The sequence below is a fragment of the Electrona antarctica genome (assembly GCF_951216825.1).
Source record: "Electrona antarctica genome assembly, contig: scaffold_39, whole genome shotgun sequence".
Classification (NCBI taxonomy): Eukaryota; Metazoa; Chordata; class Actinopteri; order Myctophiformes; family Myctophidae; genus Electrona; species Electrona antarctica.
The window spans coordinates 1,078,127-1,103,038 of record NW_027637102.1 but is presented as its reverse complement, the minus strand read 5'-3'; the positions used below and the strand labels follow the sequence as shown (position 1 = coordinate 1,103,038).

The following is a 24,912-nucleotide window of genomic DNA, read 5'->3' as shown; positions in this document are numbered from 1 at the left end:
TCCTACTCTATATATGGTCATGAAGTGTTCCTACTCTATATATGGTCATGAAGTGTTCCTACTCTATATATGGTCATGAAGTGTTCCTACTCTATATATGGTCATGAAGTGTTCCTACTCTATATATGGTCATGAAGTGTTCCTACTCTCACCTATGGTCATGAAGTGTTCCTACTCTCACCTATGGTCATGAAGTGTTCCTACTCTCACCTATGGTCATGAAGTGTTCCTACTCTATATATGATCATGAAGTGTTCCTACTCTCACCTATGGTCATGAAGTGTTCCTACTCTATATATGATCATGAAGTGTTCCTACTCTCACCTATGGTCATGAAGTGTTCCTATATATGGTCATGAAGTGTTCCTACTCTATATATGGTCATGAAGTGTTCCTACTCTATATATGGTCATGAAGTGTTCCTACTCTCACCTATGGTCATGAAGTGTTCCTACTCTATATATGGTCATGAAGTGTTCCTACTCTATATATGGTCATGAAGTGTTCCTACTCTATATATGGTCATGAAGTGTTCCTACTCTCACCTATGGTCATGAAGTGTTCCTACTCTCACCTATGGTCATGAAGTGTTCCTACTCTCACCTATGGTCATGAAGTGTGGGTCATGACCGAAAGAATAAGGTTGCGAATACAAGCGGCCGAAATGAAATTTCTTCTACGGGTGGCTGGCATCTCCCTTAGCGATAGGGTGAGAAGTTCAGTCACGCGAGAAAGACTCGGAGTAGAACCGCTGCTCCTTCGCCTGGAAAGGAGCCAGCTGAGGTGGTTCGGGGCATCTGGTTAGGATGCCTCTCGGGTGCCTTCCTAGGGAGGTCCTCGAGGCACGTCCCACTGGTAGGAGACCCCGGGGCAGACCAAGGATCACGTCCCACTGGGAGGAGACCCCGGGGCAGACCAAGAATCACGTCCCACTGGGAGGAGACCCCGGGGCAGACCAAGGATCACGTCCCACTGGTAGGAGACCCCGGGGCAGACCAAGGATCACGTCCCCCTGGGAGGAGACCCCGGGGCAGACCAAGGATCACGTCCCACTGGGAGGAGACCCCGGGGCAGACCAAGGATCACGTCCCACTGGGAGGAGACCCCGGGGCAGACCAAGGATCACGTCCCACTGGGAGGAGACCCCGGGGCAGACCAAGGATCACGTCCCACTGGGAGGAGACCCCGGGGCAGACCAAGGATCACGTCCCACTGGGAGGAGACCCCGGGGCAGACCAAGGCGCAGTTGGAGGAAACACATCGACTCACTGGCCTTGGAACGCCTCTGGACCTCAGGAGGAAGTCACTGATGTTGCTCTGGAGAGGCAAGTCTGGAGCACTCTGGTGGAGCTGTTGCCCCCACGACCCGGCTACGGATAAGTGGTTGAAGATGGATGGGGGGGTCCTTACCGTCTAACACCACAGTGCTGGGGGGTCCCTGGGGGGGTCCCCGCCACACGCTGCCTTCGGGGTCCTCATCGTTCCACAAGGGGAGGTAGTGCTTCCTGCTCAGCTGAAGGGGCGTGGTGTCGTACTGCACTGCCTGTCACAGATAGACAGCCCATTATTGATGATGTCACAGGTGATTGACAGCCCATTATTGATGATGTCACAGGTGATTGACAGCTCATTATTGATGTCACAGGTGATTGACAGCTCATTATTGATGAAATGTTTTGACTTTTTTTCTTACATTTTGTCAGGTAAACCCTAAATCGATTGTTATTTGTATACATTTTGTAAACCGGATCAAATCATATCAAATTCAGAGAAATGAGGCGCAAGTCAAGCTTGTTTTGAGCCAAAAAGAAGAATCAACAGAAATTACGATTCTTAAAACTGCGTCTCCGTAGACACCGTAAGACCAGCCGGAATTTTCATTTCCGTTTTTTTAATGTATTTTCCCCATCGCACCACAGCCGGAGTGTTATGAGCGCGTACAGGACACCGACGTGAACCGTAATCAATTGATATTAAAACCGGCGTCAAAATGGCGAACTCGGCACCGAATGGGTTAACCCATTCTGGGCGGGAACCCCTTTTGGTGTTTTAAGCATTATGTTATACTTTAGCTATTGAAAAATAGCAGATCTACAAGCTCGTAGCGCGCCACCGAGTGGCGCGCTACGAGCTTGTAGGTCTGCTATTTTTGAAAAATCGTAAAAATGCGGCACAAATCTTTGAATATATATTCTTTCAGAATCCTTTTTTTTTTTTTTTTTTTTTTTTACATCAGGTCAAAATGGGTTAAGGGGATATTTTACTCGTGACCCATAGCCATCAGTACGTGAGCCAAACGGTGGGTTCCAACGCGTATATCCATTCTACGTCCGAGCATAGACATGGTAACGCCCCGCCTGCCTCTGATTGGCCTACCGACACTGCCCAGTCTGCCTCTGATTGGCCTACCATAGACATGGTAACGCCCCGCCTGGCTCTGATTGGCCTACCGACACTGCCCAGTCTGCCCGTCTTGCCTGTCCTCCGAGATGGGAAATAATACAAGTACAAGAGAATGGCAACACGCGACAGTAACTTGTAACTTTAGGAGGAAGAGGCAAACTAATGTTGTTTGTGCCGTTTGCTTTGATTGAATAATTGATTGAACACGTATGTACTATGATTTGATTTGGCTGCTGTGTTCTAAATTAAAGTGTTAGTGTTGATTGTCGTGTATTAATCTAATTATAGTAAACTAATACTATTGTACTAAAAAAGATAAAGATCAAGGTATTAATCTAATTATAGTAAACTAATACTGTTATACTAAAACAGATAAAGATCAAGGGAAAAGAGACCTTTTTACAGTACAATAATGTTTCAAGTTTACACATAAACAGGCCAACGGCATAAACAATATTAGTTTGCCTCTTCTACAAAAACAAAAAAGTTACTGTCGCGCCTGCCAAGCTGTCATTCTCTACTCTTGTATTATATATCGTACTTGTATTATTTATTTATTTCACAGTTCCCACCATGGAGTAACCTCACGGCTAGCCTCGGAAACCCAGACGTTTTTATTTCCAGGGAGAAAAAAAAAGTCTGGGTCCGAGTAGCGCAAACATCACTCACTCTCTGCTGATTTCTGATCGTCTGCACTTTTGTTAAATTGACACACACGCACACGTACACACACACACTCCTCTCTCTCTCTGTCGCTCTAAGTAATTAGTCTCATGTCACGCAGCTGCGCATAGTTTCTCCCGGCGGATTCTGCCGGGAGCTGCCTATGCCATAAAAAGCATAGGTGAGTTCCAGGCTACCTCACGGCAGACTATCCAGCATGTATCTGAGTTCCAGGCTACCTCACGGCAGACTATCCAGCATGTATCTTCCACCTCAGAGGAAACTCTGCTAAGGCCGGCAGAGTCGGTCGGCCAATCAGAGGCAGGCGGGGCATGTCTATACTCGGACGTAGACAAGATATACGCAGTGATGTATGTCCGCTAATAACCACCGCAGGTCTTACCGTCGCCGATGTTTCCAACACGCCGTCGCCTCTGGCCGCCACCAGGGGGAGCGAGTCGACGTCCGTCACGTTGGCCAGCACCGCGGACCCCTCCTCCGAAGGAGAGGAGGGGTCGCAGAGCGCGACCTCGGTGATGCAGACGTGACCTCCGCGGCCCACCCTGGTCTCGTCGTGAACGAAGCGCCATCCCGTGAGGTTGACGTGGACGCCGCTGCGCAGGGCGCTGCTCTGGACCAGCCGGTGGAGGCTGGGGTGGAGGAGGCACTTGGTCCGACACACCCCGTCCGTCAGCGTGATGTCATAGGAGGTGTGGGAGGAGTCACACTGCTGCTGAGGCGCAGGGCTGGGAGGGGGGGGGGGGGGGGGGGGGGGGTTTGATTTTTAGTTTTAGTCGTAGTCTCTTGAATAGTTGTCATTTAGTCACATTTTAGTCACCTGGAATGTCATAGTGTTAGTCTAGTTTTAGTCGACTAAATGTCATACGATTTTAGTCGACTGACAGCCAAGCTACACCAGGCTTTTCGCGCAGGGTAAACGCGCGTTTTGTACACGAAAAGCCTGGTGTAGCCCGGCCGTGCATCTAGTTGATTTAGTCGACTAAAATGTGTTTTTGGATGCCGTCGTAATGACTGTGTTTACACTTGCTGAAAATAGCCGATCTACAAGCTCACAACGCATCGCAGCGCGACACGTTGTGAGCTTGAAGATCGGCTATTTTCAGCATGCAACCAAGTGTAAAATGACTTATACTGGATCTCTTATGATGCTGAGGTGCAGGGCTGGGAGGGGGGGGGGATTTGATTTTTAGTTTTAGTCGTAGTCTCTTGAATAGTTTTCATTTAGTTTTAGTCACATTTTAGTCACCTGGAATGCCGTTGAATGTCGTCGTAATGACTGTGTTTACACTTGCTGATCCGATATCAATATCAATATTGCATCAGTGTTCTATAAAAATATATAAATATCAGATTGTATAGAATTTGCCACGGACACATTTGTCCGTGTAAGGACACGTTGAGAAGCCCTGGTACTAATGTTTACCGTCTGAGGAGGTGACAGGTATCTGTGGTACTAATGTTTACCGTGTCTGAGGAGGTGACAGGTATCTGGTACTAATGTTTACCGTGTCTGAGGAGGTGACAGGTATCTGGTACTAATGTTTACAGTGTCTGAGGAGGTGACAGGTATCTGGTACTAATGTTTACAGTGTCTGAGGAGGTGACAGGTATCTGGTACTAATGTTTACCGTGTCTGAGGAGGTGACAGGTATCTGGTACTAATGTTTACAGTGTCTGAGGAGGTGACAGGTATCTGGTACTAATGTTTACAGTGTCTGAGGAGGTGACAGGTATCTGTGGTACTAATGTTTACAGTGTCTGAGGAGGTGACAGGTATCTGGTACTAATGTTTACAGTGTCTGAGGAGGTGACAGGTATCTGTGGTACTAATGTTTACTGTGTGTGAGGAGGTGACAGGTATCTGTGGTACTAATGTTTACCGTCTGAGGAGGTGACAGGTATCTGGTACTAATGTTTACCGTCTGAGGAGGTGACAGGTATCTGTGGTACTAATGTTTACAGTGTCTGAGGAGGTGACAGGTATCTGGCACTAATGTTTACAGTGTCTGAGGAGGTGACAGGTATCTGGTACTAATGTTTACAGTGTCTGAGGAGGTGACAGGTATCTGGTACTAATGTTTACCGTGTCTGAGGAGGTGACAGGTATCTGGTACTAATGTTTACCGTGTCTGAGGAGGTGACAGGTATCTGGTACTAATGTTTACAGTGTGAGGAGGTGACAGGTATCTGGTACTAATGTTTACAGTGACTGAGGAGGTGACAGGTATCTGGTACTAATGTTTACAGTGTCTGAGGAGGTGACAGGTATCTGGTACTAATGTTTACCGTGTCTGAGGAGGTGACAGGTATCTGGTACTAATGTTTACCGTGTCTGAGGAGGTGACAGGTATCTGGTACTAATGTTTACCGTCTGAGGAGGTGACAGGTATCTGGTACTAATGTTTACCGTGTCTGAGGAGGTGACAGGTATCTGGTACTAATGTTTACCATGTCTGAGGAGGTGACAGGTATCTGTGGTACTAATGTTTACCGTCTGAGGAGGTGACAGGTATCTGGAACTAATGTTTACCGTGTCTGAGGAGGTGACAGGTATCTGGAACTAATGTTTACCGTCTGAGGAGGTGACAGGTATCTAGTACTAATGTTTACAGTGTCTGAGGAGGTGACAGGTATCTGGTACTAATGTTTACCATGTCTGAGGAGGTGACAGGTATCTGTGGTACTAATGTTTACCGTGTCTGAGGAGGTGACAGGTATCTGTGGTACTAATGTTTACAGTGTCTGAGGAGGTGACAGGTATCTGGTACTAATGTTTACCGTCTGAGGAGGTGACAGGTATCTGGTACTAATGTTTACAGTGTCTGAGGAGGTGACAGGTATCTGGTACTAATGTTTACCATGTCTGAGGAGGTGACAGGTATCTGTGGTACTAATGTTTACAGTGTCTGAGGAGGTGACAGGTATCTGTGGTACTAATGTTTACAGTGTCTGAGGAGGTGACAGGTATCTGTGGTACTAATGTTTACAGTGTCTGAGGAGGTGACAGGTATCTGTGGTACTAATGTTTACCGTGTCTGAGGAGGTGACAGGTATCTGGTACTAATGTTTACAGTGTGTGAGGAGGTGACAGGTATCTGGTACTAATGTTTACCGTGTCTGAGGAGGTGACAGGTATCTGTGGTACTAATGTTTACCGTGTCTGAGGAGGTGACAGGTATCTGTGGTACTAATGTTTACCGTCTGAGGAGGTGACAGGTATCTGTGGTACTAATGTTTACCGTCTGAGGAGGTGACAGGTATCTGTGGTACTAATGTTTACAGTGTCTGAGGAGGTGACAGGTATCTGGTACTAATGTTTACCGTCTGAGGAGGTGACAGGTATCTGTGGTACTAATGTTTACCGTCTGAGGAGGTGACAGGTATCTGGTACTAATGTTTACCGTGTCTGAGGAGGTGACAGGTATCTGGTACTAATGTTTACAGTGTCTGAGGGGGTGACAGGTATCTGGTACTAATGTTTACCGTGTCTGAGGAGGTGACAGGTATCTGGTACTAATGTTTACCGTCTGAGGAGGTGACAGGTATCTGTGGTACTAATGTTTACCGTCTGAGGAGGTGACAGGTATCTGTGGTACTAATGTTTACAGTGTCTGAGGAGGTGACAGGTATCTGGTACTAATGTTTACCGTCTGAGGAGGTGACAGGTATCTGTGGTACTAATGTTTACCGTGTCTGAGGAGGTGACAGGTATCTGGTACTAATGTTTACCGTGTCTGAGGAGGTGACAGGTATCTGTGGTACTAATGTTTACCGTGTGAGGAGGTGACAGGTATCTGGTACTAATGTTTACCGTGTCTGAGGAGGTGACAGGTATCTGGTACTAATGTTTACCGTGTCTGAGGAGGTGACAGGTATCTGGTACTAATGTTTACCGTGTGAGGAGGTGACAGGTATCTGGTACTAATGTTTACAGTGTCTGAGGAGGTGACAGGTATCTGTGGTACTAATGTTTACAGTGTCTGAGGAGGTGACAGGTATCTGGTACTAATGTTTACCGTGTCTGAGGAGGTGACAGGTATCTGTGCAGTCCGATGACGGCCACCGGCACCCGACACTCTGACACACTGGAACCCGAAGTGGAACCGGAACGCAGCCAGCGCTGCAGGAAAGACACGGATTCTGCTGCTGGAGTACCATCTGGAACCTGGAATGGAGTCATTGAGTGAGTGAGTGAGTGAGTGAGTGAGTGATGAATGAATGAATGCATGAATGAAACAATGCATTTATATTTATGAGGGGCGCTAGCCCTTCCTATATACAGCATTTGTCCCCACAAAATGTCTGCAACACAAACATTAAATGCCGTCGACAATGAAGGGAAAATGTCTGTCATCTTGTCTCCACACGTCTCATATTTACCAACGACAATGAAAGGAGAAATTAGATCAAATGTCCGCCGAATATGACATACATTTGTGGCAACAGGCATTCTGATTGGCCAGTATGAGATGATGATGTGCAATGATAAGAACGCCCCTCACTTTTTGTATCAACAAATGTTTGTAATTCTTGTTTTTGAGTGGTGTAAACCACTCCTACAACTGGCTTTTGTGTGCAGAAGAAAATGAGCATGGTTGCTATGTTCAAAATAATTTCTGACGTAATTAAATCACACCCGGGTGAACTGGATGACCGTAGCAACCATGGTCATTTTTTCTGCACAAAAAAAGCCAGTTGTGAAATCACATCCGGGTGTGATTTCATTACGTCAGATCAGAGCTGATCAGGCTATATAAAACCTTACACCACTCAGTTCACACGGGTGTGATTTTTTTTTCTTCTTCAACACAGCATGTTGTCTCTCCTAATGGTACCAACACCATGTTATCTCTCCTAATGGTACCAACACCATGTTATCTCTCCTAATGGTACCAACATCATGTTCTCTCCTAATGGTACCAACACAATGTTATCTCTCCTAACGGTACCAACATCATGTTCTCTCCTAATGGTACCAACATCATGTTATCTCTCCTAATGGTACCAACATCATGTTATCTCTCCTAATGGTACCAACACCATGTTATCTCTCCTAATGGTACCAACACCATGTTATCTCTCCTAATGGTACCAACATCATGTTATCTCTCCTAACGGTACCAACATCATGTTATCTCTCCTAATGGTACCAACATCATGTTATCTCTCCTAATGGTACCAACATCATGTTATCTCTCCTAATGTTACCAACATCATGTTATCTCTCCTAATGGTACCAACACCATGTTATCTCTCCTAATGGTACCAACATCATGTTATCTCTCCTAATGGTACCAACATCATGTTATCTCTCCTAATGGTACCAACACCATGTTATCTCTCCTAATGGTACCAACATCATGTTATCTCTCCTAATGGTACCAACACCATGTTATCTCTCCTAATGGTACCAACATCATGTTATCTCTCCTAATGGTACCAACACCATGTTATCTCTCCTAATGGTACCAACATCATGTTATCTCTCCTAATGGTACCAACATCATGTTGTCTCTCCTAATGGTACCAACACCATGTTGTCTCTCCTAATGGTACCAACATCATGGAATTGTGGCCAAAATCAATCAATCAACAAATAAACAACATATTCTTTAGATTATTTGGGTCTTTGATAAACTGCTCTAAATGATAATGTAAGTTTTGGAACATTACAGTACATACCTGTAAGGTTCTGTCCATGTTTAACAACTCTGCTCCAATGTGTTGTGTAAATACAGTCTCACACACGTTACTGACAAACTACACGTTCATAACAACAACCACAACACGACACATAAGTGGTGTTTCTGTCCAATTATATTTATAACAAACATAAACTATGTATCTGTTATTAACTAGTGTTTCTGCCCATATAGTTATACTTTAGATATTCATAACAGTATTATAGATAAACACTTTTGTCTTGTGTTCGTTCAGTTTTCCCCGCCATAACAAACAACACTACAGCCGGGCGCACTTTGATTGCGTCACGGACAGTGCTGGTTGCCATAACAACATCCACAACAACACTACAGCCGGGCGCACTTTGATTGCGTCACGTCCAGTGTTGGGTTGCCATATGTTGCGAGAGAAACAAGCCATTTAGGTTCTCAATCTCAACGAACCTTTCCATGTGAAGGAGGACCACCACATTGACACTTATTCATCAGCCTGCGCTGCCTGCGGACCCCTTAAAGTAATATATACTCTAAGGCGGACCCCCGTTTGTATAACGGCTCTCAGTGACTTTCAACCCTTTCCATTTCATTTCAAGGACCCCCGAGTTTGACAGAACCACCAAGAACAACTGAAATAAGCAACCAATATAAACCAAATAAAAATAAAAAATGCCTGCTGGCTCAGAGGGTATAGTAAATAATAATAATAATAATAATAATAATAATAATAATAATAATAATAATAATAATAATAATAATAATGGTTAATTATACGGTAATAACTGGTATAACTAGCTCTCAATGAAAAGATGTGGATTGAAGGACCCAATACCAGGGTGTAATTGGTTTTCGATGGTGACGTAAGTTGATAGATAAATTCTGACATGTTGTTTACACGTCATGTCAAGTTGTCCACTCCATCATATTCTGTTGGTCAACACATATAGAACTTTGGGCCCAGACCGTGTTCCATATAGGTCATATTTGGTCATCTTGCCCTTTTTATCATTTTACTCTTAGCCTACTGCCTGTTTACTCCGGGTTGTTCTCCTTATCCTATTTATGTCATGTCACCATCCACGTGCCAAATCATCTCAGCCCTATATTATCCTTTATATTATTTTATCATATTTATATTATGGATTTCCTGATGCCACATTCAGATTTAATATCATATATCTTGTTGACTCCTTATTCAGTCTCCATACTGTCTGCCTGTAGCCACAAAAGTCACCATACTGTAGTGTGCTGTTTTGATTTTAGTTTACATGCAGCTGCTTCGATATCAGTGTGGCCTTGGAGCCTAGTGAGAAGGAGCACTTTTCTCTGTTAACACTTTGATTGCTGGAAGATCTCAACAGGCCTATTTGGATGTTGCTGCCATTTAACATTGCACAAAGGCCTTGTTCGGGGGCCCACAGTAAAATGTTCTCTTATAGCGAGAATCACACGCCTACATCAAAAGAAAGCTGAACTTGTCCACTTCAATTAAAAAAATACATTTTGATTTTACCATGTTCCATTCTGGAGATATTGACATTTTTGCAACACCTGCATTTGCCTGGAAGTGGTTATCTTGAACAGCGAGCAGAGTTATGGATGGTTTAAAGTCAGAGACATTGACAGGCAGATATAAAATTGAACCCAATAAATATCCTATACATCCTATACACCGAATGAAAGCCCTGAATGTGTACTTTTACGAGGAAAACAGTAAACATTGATCCCATGTACAGTTAGACAGTAATTGGTTATTGAATGCAGCTTGTGCCCACCAGATAACTTCAGAGAAGACATGGACGTGAACTCCTCAATATTCACAAAATAAGGCCTATGGCGACATATAAATACTATATACCGTATGAAACAGAAGACTCTCTGCTTTCATAAGGAAAAAAATTGTACTGTAATAATAAAAAAATCACACCCCTGTGAAGTGAGCAGTGCAACTCTAATTCTCTACTTATTCACTACAGCTCGCTATATACGGACTGAGACAGAAAGTCATGTAAACCTTTTATTTACAGTTTGGTCTGTAAACTTCTACTGTAATAATAAAAATCACACCCCTGTGAAGTGAGCGGTGCAACTGTTCTCTACCATTGCACCGCGCAACTGTAGAGAACAGTTGCACCGCTCACTTCACAGGGGTGTGATTTTTATTATTACAGTAGAAGTTTACAGACCAAACTGTAAATAAAAGGTTTACATGACTTTCTGTCTCAGTCCGTATATAGCGAGCTGTAGTGAATAAGTACAGAACAGAATATGGGACAGAGTTGCACCACTCACTTCACATGGGTGTGATTTTTATTATTACTACAGTAGAAGTTTTTTTCTTATGAAAGCAGAGAGTCTTCTGTTTCATACGGTATATAGTATTTATATGTCGCTATAGGCCTTATTTTGTGAATATTGAGTTCGGGTCCATGTCTTCTCTGCAGTTATATCTGGTGGGCGCAATGTGCATCCACCCAGTATCCAATTTATGACAAACTGTACATGGGATCAATGTTTACTCTTTTCCTCGTAAAAGTACACATTCAGGGCTTTCATTCGATGTATAGGATGTATAGCATATTTATTGTGTTTATTGTTATATCTGCCTGTCAATGTCTGACTATAAACCTTCATAACTATGCTTTCTTTTTGATGATGATGATGATTGCCGCCTCGCCTAATCTATCTCACTGCTTTCATTGTTTTGATCGCAGTAACATTGGGGGGGGGGGGGGGGGTCATGGGCACATTGGGCAGCAAAAGTCTTGATCCGTACGGCTATAAAAAGTCCCATTCCACCGTTCGGTTCAGAACTATCGTATAACGGTGAGACGCGTTGTCATCAGCTGATTTTGTTTTTCAAGCTAGTGTAGGGGAACATGCCTGGGCATGCTAGCCTGGCACGGCCAGACTCATAGCGAGGGTTCACTGATGTTTCCTCCGGGGAAGAATCTTCAGTGAATCCCCGCTATGAGGCTGGCCAAGCCAGGCTATGGGCATGCAGCTTGGGGGCGATGGAGGGAAAAAAAAGCGTCACCCGGCTGTGATGTCGACGAGAAGGAAAAAATGACTTCCACAGATGACAACACCACGGTTTAGGTCGCGGAAAAGTTCGTTATACATTACACCCGGGTCGATTACGTCCCCGACGCGTTCATTGCGGTCTTATCACTACAATTATAATGAATAAAAAAGCGTTACAATCACACGTCTGAGCGATCTCCGATTATGACGGCTCTGCATGGCGATACGTGATCCACCAACGGAACACTGTCTTGTCGTGGCGGCCCCTCTCGATACTGTGGTTAGTTCGTAGTATTGTAGGCTCGGGGATCGTTTGGTCGCTACAGTATGAAGAAGGAAACATGCATCTGTCCATGTGTGTTGCAGACGTTGCATTGCAATGCCGATCTGGTGCATATGTGTTCAGGCAGCGTTCCGTTCAGCGTTCGCCATTACACTGGCTTCTACACGTAAAGCGGCCCGCCCTCCTGTTTTCAGGAGGGGAGGGTTTTTTTTTTTTTTTTTTTTTTTTCTGATCACGTGAGCTGGACTAAGCAGCAATGATAGGGCGATGGTTCTTCATTGTCCGGGTGGGTAAAAAGATGAATGAAAGTATGCTATAAAAAAGTGATTGAAACGTATTGATACGTGATCCGCACCCGACGTTTGATTAATTGATAACGTATTGATACGCGATCCGCGTTGGGAGTGTTAAGAGTTCACCGCTAGCAGGGAAAGAAATGTTATCTTCAGGTTGCCATAGCAACGCCAGCCTCTGTGCTTTCCCGGTCTATGGCCCTCAATGACGGAACCAAGGAAGATGTCCTTTCCCGGTCTATGGCCCTCAATGACGGAACCAAGGAAGATGTCACGATACCAGTATCATCATCCATGTGCTGGTGCAATGAGTGCTCGACAACCAGCGCCACCGTGGGATATTGCGGAAATGAACAATCTATTGAGCCAATGAACGTTTATCAACAACTGACGTCAGATGCACTATTAATGCCTGGGACATACTGTGAAGAGGAGTTCAGGTTCGGGTTCAGTTCGGATCCATATTGGAACAATTGAATACTCTAAATTATAGTGATGTATTGTACTATTATTATTATTATCTGAACCATGTAGCACATTCTCTATGTAAATTGACTTTATTACCTACTAAAAATTACAGTTAAAACCTTAAACTTCCTCTCAGAACTTTATTTCGTCTGTCTCCAATTCGTTTTTAAGGTATCCTTCTATTTTTGAGTGGTGTAAACCACTCCTACAACTGGCTTTTGTGTGCATAAAAAAATGACCATGGTTGCTATGTTCAAAATTATTTCTGACGTAATTAAATCACACCCGGGTGAACTGGATGACCGTAGCAACCGTGGTCATTTTCTCTGCACAGAAAAAGCCAGTTGTGAAATCACATCCGGGTGTGATTTCATTACGTCAGATCAGAGCTGATCAGGCTACATAATACCTTACCTTATTTCATTACGTTAGACATTACGTCAGACCACAGCTGATCATGCTATATAAAACCTTACACCACTCAGTTCACACGGGTGTGATTTTTTATGGTACCGTGGCTGTCATTCAAGATTTAAAGGGCTAATCACAAATTTTTAAGGTAAATACAGCACGGTATTTGGTCTCCCTGCTGGGTTATTGAAGGTATATATATATTTACAGTCCTTTCTAATTAGCATTACAGAAATCTATTAATTGATCCTTGGGGTCGCCGGAATTTTATTTCCATCAATGACGATATGTTTTAGTGTCGGGAGGATTAAAGGTAATGCCCCTATGTATACATGTATGTATATGTGGAATCTGGAAATCATAATTCTATCCATAATGTGTGCTACTGTGCTCATAGCATATGGGTGATCCTGTTAATTGCCCTAGTCAATTCGTCTGCAGGCAGCTGTCTTTGATATTCAAGATCAGAGGTGTCGATGGCCTGTTTATACTGTAGTCTGAGATCCTGGTTCACACCTAGGGCCATCAAATGCTAAAACAGTGGATCAAAGGGCCACAGTGATCCTGATTTACCTTCTAGGAATGGCCAAATGGTAGTCTGGTCCAATGTGTATTGTGTAAAACTGTACTTAAACCATGAGATTACTATGTCAGTCAGTCAGTCGACCCGAGGCCGTGAGGCTGGAGGAGCCTATGCTATGCTATGCTATGCTGTGTACTTCGAAATAAACATCAAGGAACATCTAATCTGCTGTCGTGCTGTCTCACAATTATCTCAATGCTCTCCCAGTGTTTTGGTTAAGTTTGTATGGTCTCGTGTCATAAGATACGACATATACATAAAGTAATCTGACACCACTGCCATATCAAGCACAAGTAGTCATTACGTCATACGCTGGCACGGCGCATACGCATCAAACATCGCCCTGGACGAAAACTATTACTTGCGTGCTCTGCTTGCGCAAGTAATAATAATAGTAACTAGAACTGCACTCTGTCGAGTGCCTATGCACTTGCACAGAGCGCGCAAGTATGTCGACCGCTACGAACTTTCAAATCTCAGCCTCTCTGTAAAACATTGAAATTAAATACTAAAGTCGGGTTATAACTGGCTTAATGGTGACGTAATTACGATATGTTTCAGTATTGGTTGGGTAACAGGTAACGTATGTACAGTGGCGGGCACAGATAGACACTAGGGGGTGCTAGAGCACCCCCTGCCCTTTTGGCAATGTGCCCTTTTGAAAAAATAGCAGACCTACAAGCTCGTAGCGCGCCACTCGGTGGCGCGCTATGAGCTTGTAGATCTGCTATTTTTCAATAGCTAAAGCATAACATAATGCTAACACCAAAAGGGGTTCCCGCCCAAAATAGATTATGGCAACCGGCCGGTTCCACGCGCTGCACAAGGTGCCCTTTTTTAACTTGAGCACCTGCCCCTCTAAATGTCTGTGCACGCCACTGGTTGATGGTGACGTAATGAAGATATGTATCAATGCCCGGTTATAACTGGCTTTCGATGGTGACGTAATAAAGATAGGATTCAGATTACATACATGTATACATACAGATATTACCTTTAATTCACCCGGGTTTTTAGACAGCTGGGGGATGGAAATGAAGCTCCACCCACGCGGCTGACTGCCGCTGGGGCAAGCGTTTCCGGGAATCTGGCCGTCGCAGCAGTCAGCCGCGTGGGTGGAGCTTAATTTCCATCCACCAGCTGTCTAAAAACCCGGAAAAGACGCCGGCAGATGCAATAGCATCTGTTGAACACCAAGTGTCACTTAAAACAAAAATACATGCCATTGATGCATGGGACGTATCCTCAGTGGTGTATCCCAAAGTCATTGGGGTTTCGGGTCTCCCAACATCATACCCCTCACTCAGGTGACCCAGCCGGGGTGATCAAGTCCCGACTTACGTTCCAGTAGCTACCCTCGATCAGTCCCACTAGGGAAAAACCAGGGCCACACAATCCGTTTGAACTACTCCAGAACTACTCTTCCAGGGCTGGGAGGTACTAGGCTCTGTGGCTTGACTCCTGTCCGGGCCCCTCCTACATCTCACCAGGTCCACTCCTGCTCTCACCAGGTCCAGCCCCTGCGTTGCACCAGACTCCCAGCACCAGGCAGTTCATTCAGGAATGGTGGATTCTCGAGCAGCAATTGTTCTGCAGGCTCCACCTGGCCCATGGTGCTGCCACAGGCTCCGCTTGCGGCTTGAATGGTCCTCCTAAAGGCCTCACCGTGGGTTTGTTGGGCTTCCTCCTCACAGAGGACACAGGCTGGGGGCGCTAACCCATACTGCTCCCGGGTGCCGTCTACATTCCGGCTGCCTCCCGTCTCTCCGGTGGTCACCAGACTATTCCTGGTTGTCACGTAGTCTATTCCTATGAGTCACTATAAATAGAATAACTAAAACAAAAATACATTGCATGGATCAACACCTGGGACGCATCCTCAGTGATGTATCCTGAGGTCATCACCTGGGACGCATCCTCAGTGATGTATCCTGAGGGCATCGCCTGGGACGTATCCTCAGTGATGTATCCTGAGGTCATCACCTGGGACGCATCCTCAGTGATGTATCCTGAGGGCATCACCTGGGACGTATCCTCAGTGATGTATCCTGAGGTCATCACCTGGGACGCATCCTCAGTGATGTATCCTGAGGGCATCACCTGGGACGTATCCTCAGTGATGTATCCTGAGGTCATCACCTGGGACGCATCCTCAGTGATGTATCCTGAGGTCATCACCTGGGACGTATCCTCAGTGATGTATCCTGAGGTCATCACCTGGGACGCATCCTCAGTGATGTATCCTGAGGTCATCACCTGGGACGTATCCTCAGTGATGTATCCTGAGGGCATCACCTGGGACGTATCCTCAGTGATGTATCCTGAGGTCATCACCTGGGACGCATCCTCAGTGATGTATCCTGAGGGCATCACCTGGGACGTATCCTCAGTGATGTATCCTGAGGTCATCACCTGGGACGCATCCTCAGTGATGTATCCTGAGGTCATCACCTGGGACGTATCCTCAGTGATGTATCCTGAGGTCATCACCTGGGACGCATCCTCAGTGATGTATCCTGAGGTCATCACCTGGGACGTATCCTCAGTGATGTATCCTGAGGTCATCACCTGGGACGTATCCTCAGTGATGTATCCTGAGGTCATCACCTGGGACGCATCCTCAGTGATGTATCCTGAGGTCATCACCTGGGACGCATCCTCAGTGATGTATCCTGAGGTCATCACCTGTCATCACCTGGGACGCATCCTCAGTGATGTATCCTGAGGTCATCACCTGGGACGCATCCTCAGTGATGTATCCTGAGGTCATCACCTGGGACGCATCCTCAGTGATGTATCCTGAGGTCATCACCTGGGACGCATCCTCAGTGATGTATCCTGAGGTCATCACCTGGGACGTATCCTCAGTGATGTATCCTGAGGTCATCACCTGGGACGCATCCTCAGTGATGTATCCTGAGGTCATCACCTGGGACGCATCCTCAGTGATGTATCCTGAGGTCATCACCTGGGACGCAACCTCAGTGATGTATCCTGAGGTCATCACCTGGGACGCATCCTCAGTGATGTATCCTGAGGTCATCCTGAGGTCATCCTGAGGTCATCGGAAGTTCTGTTCTGGTAAATACAATTCAATCACATTCAATCTCTGAAGAAACCTATTGTAATTTCTGAATCAAAGAGATTGCAATTAATTACATGAACCTTAATCATACTTTATTTTCTATTCAATTTGTTTTAGAAAAATAAATCAATGATGGAAACAACAACAATGCATTGACTCATTTCTACTCAGATATGTTATCTTTACCTATAACTACCCATATTAATAACCCTAAATCTTACCCATAAAAGTCCACTTGCCAGAATGTGAACCATGCAGACATGTTGAGTACACCAACGTTTTATGTTATAAATGTTGAGTAGGGGTCCCCACTCCCAGCATGTAGAAACTGATGTTATAAATGTTGAGTAGGGGTCCCCACTCCCAGCATGTAGAAACTGATGTTATAAATGTTGAGTAGGGGTCCCCACTCCCAGCATGTAGAAACTGATGTTATAAATGTTGAGTAGGGGTCCCCACTCCCAGCATGTAGAAACTGATGTTATAAATGTTGAGTAGGGGTCCCCACTCCCAGCATGTAGAAACTGATGAGTAGGGGTCCCCACTCCCAGCATGTAGAAACTGATGTTATAAATGTTGAGTAGGGGTCCCCACTCCCAGCATGTAGAAACTGATGTTATAAATGTTGAGTAGGGGTCCCCACTCCCAGCATGTAGAAACTGATGTTATAAATGTTGAGTAGGGGTCCCCACTCCCAGCATGTAGAAACTGATGTTATAAATGTTGAGTAGGGGTCCCCACTCCCAGCATGTAGAAACTGATGTTATAAATGTTGAGTATGGGTCCCCACTCCCAGCATGTAGAAACTGATGTTATAAATGTTGAGTAGGGGTCCCCACTCCCAGCATGTAGAAACTGATGTTATAAATGTTGAGTATGGGTCCCCACTCCCAGCATGTAGAAAATTATGTTATAAATGTTGAGTAGGGGTCCCCACTCCCAGCATGTAGAAACTGATGTTATAAATGTTGAGTAGGGGTCCCCACTCCCAGCATGTAGAAACTGATGTTGTAAATGTTGAGTATGGGTCCCCAGCATGTAGAAACTGATGTTATAAATGTTTAGTATGGGTCCCCAGCATGTAGAAACTGATGTTATAAATGTTAAAGTAGGGGTCCCCAGCATGTAGAAACTGATGTTAGAAATGTTGAGTATGGGTCCCCAGCATGTAGAAACTGATGTTATAAATGTTGAGTATGGGTCCCCAGCATGTAGAAACTGATGTTATAAATGTTGAGTATGGGTCCCCAGCATGTAGAAACTGATGTTACAAATGTTGAGTATGGGTCCCCAGCATGTAGAAACTGATGTTACAAATGTTGAGTATGGGTCCCCAGCGTGTAGAAACTGATGTTATAAATGTTGAGTATGGGTCCCCAGCATGTAGAAACTGATGTTATAAATGTTGTGTATGGGTCCCCAGCATGTAGAAACTGATGTTATAAATGTTGAGTATGGGTCCCCAGCATGTAGAAACTGATGTTATAAATGTTGAGTATGGGTCCCCAGCATGTAGAAACTGATGTTATAAATGTTGAGTATGGGTCCCCAGCATGTAGAAACTGATGTTATAAATGTTGAGTATGGGTCCCCAGCATGTAGAAACTGATGTTATAAATGTTGAGTATGGGTCCCCAGCATGTAGAAACTGATGTTGCAAATGTTGAGTATGGGTCCCCAGCATGTAGAAACTGATGTTATAAATGTTGAGTATGGGTCCCCAGCATGTAGAAACTGATGTTATAAATGTTGAGTATGGGTCCCCAGCATGTAGAAACTGATGTTATAAATGTTGAGTATGGGTCCCCAGCATGTAGAAACTGATGTTGCAAATGTTGAGTATGGGTCCCCAGCATGTAGAAACTGATGTTAGAAATGTTGAGTATGGGTCCCCAGCATGTAGAAACTGATGTTATAAATGTTGAGTATGGGTCCCCAGCATGTAGAAACTGATGTTATAAATGTTGAGTATGGGTCCCCAGCATGGTGAAACTGATGTTATAAATGTTGAGTATGGGTCCCCAGTATGTAGAAACTGATGTTAGAAATGTTGAGTAGGGGTCCCCAGCATGTAGAAACTGATGTTAGAAATGTTGAGTAGGGGTCCCCAGCATGTAGAAACTGATGTTATAAATGTTGAGTATGGGTCCCCAGCATGTAGAAACTGATGTTATAAATGTTGAGTATGGGTCCCCAGCATGTAGAAACTGATGTTAGAAATGTTGAGTAGGGGTCCCCAGCATGTAGAAACTGATGTTAGAAATGTTGAGTAGGGGTCCCCAGCATGTAGAAACTGATGTTATAAATGTTGAGTATGGGTCCCCAGCATGTAGAAACTGATGTTATAAATGTTGAGTATGGGTCCCCAGCATGTAGAAACTGATGTTGCAAATGTTGAGTATGGGTCCCCAGCATGTAGAAACTGATGTTATAAATGTTGAGTATGGGTCCCCAGCATGTAGAAACTGATGTTATAAATGTTGAGTATGGGTCCCCAGCATGTAGAAACTGATGTTATAAATGTTGAGTATGGGTCCCCAGCATGTAGAAACTGATGTTGCAAATGTTGAGTATGGGTCCCCAGCATGTAGAAACTGATGTTAGAAATGTTGAGTATGGGTCCCCAGCATGTAGAAACTGATGTTATAAATGTTGAGTATGGGTCCCCAGCATGTAGAAACTGATGTTATAAATGTTGAGTATGGGTCCCCAGCATGTAGAAACTGATGTTATAAATGTTGAGTATGGGTCCCCAGCATGTAGAAACTGATGTTAGAAATGTTGAGTAGGGGTCCCCAGCATGTAGAAACTGATGTTAGAAATGTTGAGTAGGGGTCCCCAGCATGTAGAAACTGATGTTATAAATGTTGAGTATGGGTCCCCAGCATGTAGAAACTGATGTTAGAAATGTTGAGTAGGGGTCCCCAGCATGTAGAAACTGATGTTAGAAACGTTGAGTATGGGTCCCCAGCATGTAGAAACTGACGGATGCTAACTTGCATCTCTTGAGCAATTTTCATAATTAGCTTGAGAATGACCATAATCGCTTATATGGACATAATTTCAGCAATTGTCCCAGGCCTTATTTATTTATTATTTATATATATTATTTATATATTTCCTTGCTAATCAGCCTTAAAAACACACATTTTTGGTTCCAAACATAAATTGGGGGTCCTAGAGATAGACATGCCATTAAATGGGGGTCCATAGCTTAATGCATGTCAAACTGGGGTTCCGATGCCTGATGAAGGTCTGACGAACGAAACGTTGCAATAAAAACCAACCTAAGTGAAGACAGTGTGCGGGATTTTCTTCTTTCTACATATCAGTTTCCTGTTATCCGACGCACCTGTCCTTTGTAGGTGTGCAGAAGGACTTTTTCGTATAAACTGGGGTTCCTTGAAATTAAAAATAGTTGAGAAAATTGAGAAAATCTTCTCTTAGGCATATCTTTTCAAATGAGGGTCTGTGGGCTAATAAGTGTCAATCTGGGAAAATAGCAGATCTACAAGCTCATAGCGCGGCTATGTGCCACGCTATGAGCTTGTAGGTCTGCTATTTTTGAAAAATCATGAAAATGGGGCACAAATCTTTGAATATATATTCTTTCAGAGCCAACGTTTTTAACTCAAATCTTTGCTTCTGGAGAGTCCATGGAACAACATTTAACAACAATTACATAATAATCTTGGGGGTCCTTGACATGAAATAGTTTGAGGATGACTGACATGGAAACATAGGGTGAAACTGTCAGGATTCAGAAGGTATTTGTAGAATCGTCCTCAGGTCTAATGCATGTGTTGCTTTAGCATCAGAACATCTTGTTGATGAAGTCTCCTCCCAGGTTCACCATGTGATGCAGGGCTTTCAGAATCAGAACATCGACGAGGTCATTCAGGTCGGTCTCTGCATGGTAGTTCTTCACAGGGAAGACGCAGCCCAATGGTATGCCCACGCTTCAACTGAACTCCTCCATCTGTGGTGAGAGAAGAGATGGCAGTTTATTTTATTTTATTTAACCTTTATTTAACCAGTAAAATCACATTGTGACCATAGTCTCTTTTACAAGTGTGCACTGGCCAAGAGAAGAGGCAAATAAATGTTACACAGCTCTGCCAGTAACAACAAATACAGGACATGACAAGACAAACATATGACATCCGTAATACCAAAAACCTACCAGGGAGGCTCAGAGAGTCTAAATAGCCAACCGAATACAGACTAATAAAAAGACTAATAAGAACAATACATCATGAAACTACTAAGCTAATATAAAACTAAGATCACAGCATTTGCTACTCGTCAAAGCAGGAGCAATGGCTGGAGAGTGTGCCCATGGCAATCCTCTTAAAAGTCACTAGGGGGATCAAAGAAGCCAATTTTAATCTGGTCTGTAGATCAGGGCCCCCAAAAGGTTTTTTTCCCTGTCTGTTAAAGGAGAATTCCAGACCAGCGCTTCTCTTACAGCGATCCGATCTTATTCATATCCAACAACCAAGTGGTAGAGGCGGGAAAAAAACAAACAACTTTGATGATGGAGAGGGCCACTATAGTTCCACACTCACTCCAGAGGGCCACTATATTTCCACACTCACTCCAGAGGGCCACTATATTTCCACACTCACTCCAGAGGGCCACTATATCTCCACACTCACTCCAGAGGGCCACTATATCTCCACACTCACTCCAGAGGGCCACTATATCTCCACACTCACTCCAGAGGGCCACTATATCTCCACACTCACTCCAGAGGGCCACTATATCTCCACACTCACTCCAGAGGGCCACTATATCTCCACACTCACTCCAGAGGGCCACTATATCTCCCCACTCACTCCAGAGGGACACTATAGTTCCACACTCACTCCAGAGGGCCACTATATTTCCACACTCACTCCAGAGGGCCACAATAGTTCCACACTCACTCCAGAGGGCCACTATAGTTCCACACTCACTCCAGAGGGCCACTATAGTTCCACACTCACTCCAGAGGGCCACTATGTTTCCACACTCACTCCAGAGGGCCACTATATAGTTCCACACTCACTCCAGAGGGCCACTATAGTTCCACACTCACTCCAGAGGGCCACTATAGTTCCAAACTCACTCCAGAGGGCCACTATAGTTCCAAACTCACTCAAGAGGGCCACTATATAGTTCCCCACTCACTCCAGAGGACCACTATAGTTCCACACTCACTCCAGAGGGCCACTATAGTTTCACACTCAATCCAGAGGGCCACTATATCTCCACTCTCACTCCAGGGGGCCACTATAGTTTCACACTCAATCCAGAGGGCCACTATATCTCCACTCTCACTCCAGAGGGCCACTATATCTCCACACTCAATCCAGAGGGCCACTATATCTCCACTCTCACTCCAGGGGGCCACTATAGTTCCACACTCAATCCAGAGGGCCACTATATCTCCACTCTCACTCCAGAGGGCCACTATAGTTCCACACTCAATCCAGAGGGCCACTATATCTCCACTCTCACTCCAGGGGGCCACTATAGTTCCACACTCAATCCAGAGGGCCACTATATCTCCACTCTCACTCCAGAGGGCCACTATAGTTCCACACTCAATCCAGAGGGCCACTATATCTCCACTCTCACTCCAGGGGGCCACTATAGTTCCACACTCAATCCAGAGGGCCACTATATCTCCACTCTCACTCCAGGGGGCCACATGCATACTGTCGTAGCAAAAATAGTCGATCTACAAGCTTAAAACGCATCGCATTGTGATGCGTCTTGAGCTTGTAGCTATTCAGAATTGAAATCCTGAATTATTCTTTGCTATATTTGAATTGGAATCCTGAAAAGTTAAAACTTTATTTAATTTCAAATGCCTTTAATTATAGTTATGTTAACTTTATGAACTAAATACAAACACATTGGACATTAAAAAAAGACAATAAAAATGTAATACTAGCTACTAATTTAGACTGAAGTAATTAAAGCGGGTCATGTTTGCATGTTTGGAATTGTAACAGCTGAAATCAATAATATATCAGTATTCTGGTATTAAAGGAGAATTCCATGCTAGAAGGCTTTCTTACCATTCTTACCTTTCTTTGTAGTAGTTACGTCCCCACCAAAGAGGTCCAGGTGTTTTTTTGTGCAAAAACTCCTTATTGGCTATTTCCCCTGCCATAAGCCCTCAATGAATTGCATTGAATTGAATGGGAATTGAATGGGGCTATGGGGTGTTGTGCTAATTCGCTTATTTCCATCTAAATAAGTAGTAAAGTGTGCCGCTTGGGATATTATTTACATTATGAAGAGAGGATATATACAAAAAAATTATAATTTTGAGCGATGGAAATAAGCAAATTAGCACAACACCCCATAGCCCCATTCAATTCCCATTCAATTCAATGCAATTCATTTAGGCTTATGGTAGGGGAAATAGCCAATAAGGAGCTTTTGCACAAAATAACACCTGGACCTCTTTGGTGGGGACGTAACAAATACAAAGAAAGGCAAGAAAGCCTTTTAGTATGAAATTCTCCTTTAACCTGAGGGCCACATTAAGTGAAGGTGGGGGCCACCTGTACCACTCGTTATTAGATAACATCAGATTAAGGTAAGAAAACTGCTAATACGGAATTATCCTTTAATATTCACAGTGATGAATTAATTAATGAATTAATTAATATGTGTTTGAATAATCTTGCATAAAACGTCCAATAGTGTCACCTTTAACTTCAGGTTTCTGCTCCTGTAGACATTATTTAAGTCTTCATCCACCAAAGGACAGACCTTATCAATGTTGGTGATAATGCAGATCTGTGGAATGCCTGTCAGAGGTGAACAAACATACTCAGCCCGACACACACACACACACACACACACACACACACACACACACACACACACACACACACACACACACACACACACACACACACACACACACACACACACACACACACACACACACACACACTTTGTTCAAAACAGACCGAGCCTGCAAACTTTGGAAGGAGATCTTAGCCAATCGGGATAGAATATGGGAAAGTGGACAGATCCTTGTTGATGTCATGACTATGGAGATAATGTATACAGATTTGCGTGATGTATGGATAAAATGTGTACGAGTAATGTACAGAAATGTGTTGCAAACATCGGCCTCATGGTGGCGCTTGGGGGAAATTTGGGGCAGAGGTTCGTCGTTGTGCACAGGGAGAGTGTGTGCACAGTTTGGCATCGACCGGGTTAACAGTGGCAGAGATTAGCTGTACGCAGACGGACACACACACACACACACACACACACACACACACACACACACACACACACACACACACACACACACACACACACACACACACACAGAGTGCAAAACCTACTCTCTCCATACATGCCTTCGGCTGGTGGAGACAATAATGAATTTGTCTCAGTGACATTGTCACTGTTTGTTTGTTTTAGGAAGAAAACAAAAAATAACCATGTGAGAACAAGTCATGAAGCTAAAATGTATTTACCCATGTTTCTGTTTCTGGCTGTAAGTGTGATACGAAGGATCTATTACCCATGTTTCTGTTTCTGGCTGTAAGTGTGATACGAAGGATCTATTACCCATGTTTCTGTTTCTGGCTGTAAGTGTGATACGAAGGATCTATTACCCATGTTTCTGGCTGTACGTGTGATACGAAGGATCTATTACCCATGTTTCTGGCTGTAAGTGTGATACGAAGGATCTATTACCCATGTTTCTGGCTGTAAGTGTGATACGAAGGATCTATTACCCATGTTTCTGGCTGTAAGTGTGATACGAAGGATCTATTACCCATGTTTCTGGCTGTAAGTGTGATACGAAGGATCTATTACCCATGTTTCTGGCTGTAAGTGTGATACGAAGGATCTATTACCCATGTTTCTGGCTGTAAGTGTGATACGAAGGATCTATTACCCATGTTTCTGTTTCTGGCTGTAAGTGTGATACGAAGGATCTATTACCCATGTTTCTGGCTGTACGTGTGATACGA

General features: G+C 44.2%; 1 protein-coding gene across 1 annotated transcript; it reads right to left on the bottom strand.

The window, feature by feature from the left end:
* Nucleotides 1–1,410: 1,410 nt before the first annotated feature.
* Nucleotides 1,411–9,051, bottom strand: LOC306919155 (RPA-related protein RADX-like; the record flags this gene model as incomplete). The annotated part of the gene is made up of 4 exons (XM_079531984.1): nucleotides 8,770–9,051; nucleotides 7,104–7,252; nucleotides 3,470–3,812; nucleotides 1,411–1,543 (listed from the first exon to the last, which is right to left on the bottom strand). Coding segments are annotated over exons 1-4 (643 nt in total), but the record flags the coding sequence as incomplete, so codon positions are not given.
* Nucleotides 9,052–24,912: the final 15,861 nt, after the last annotated feature.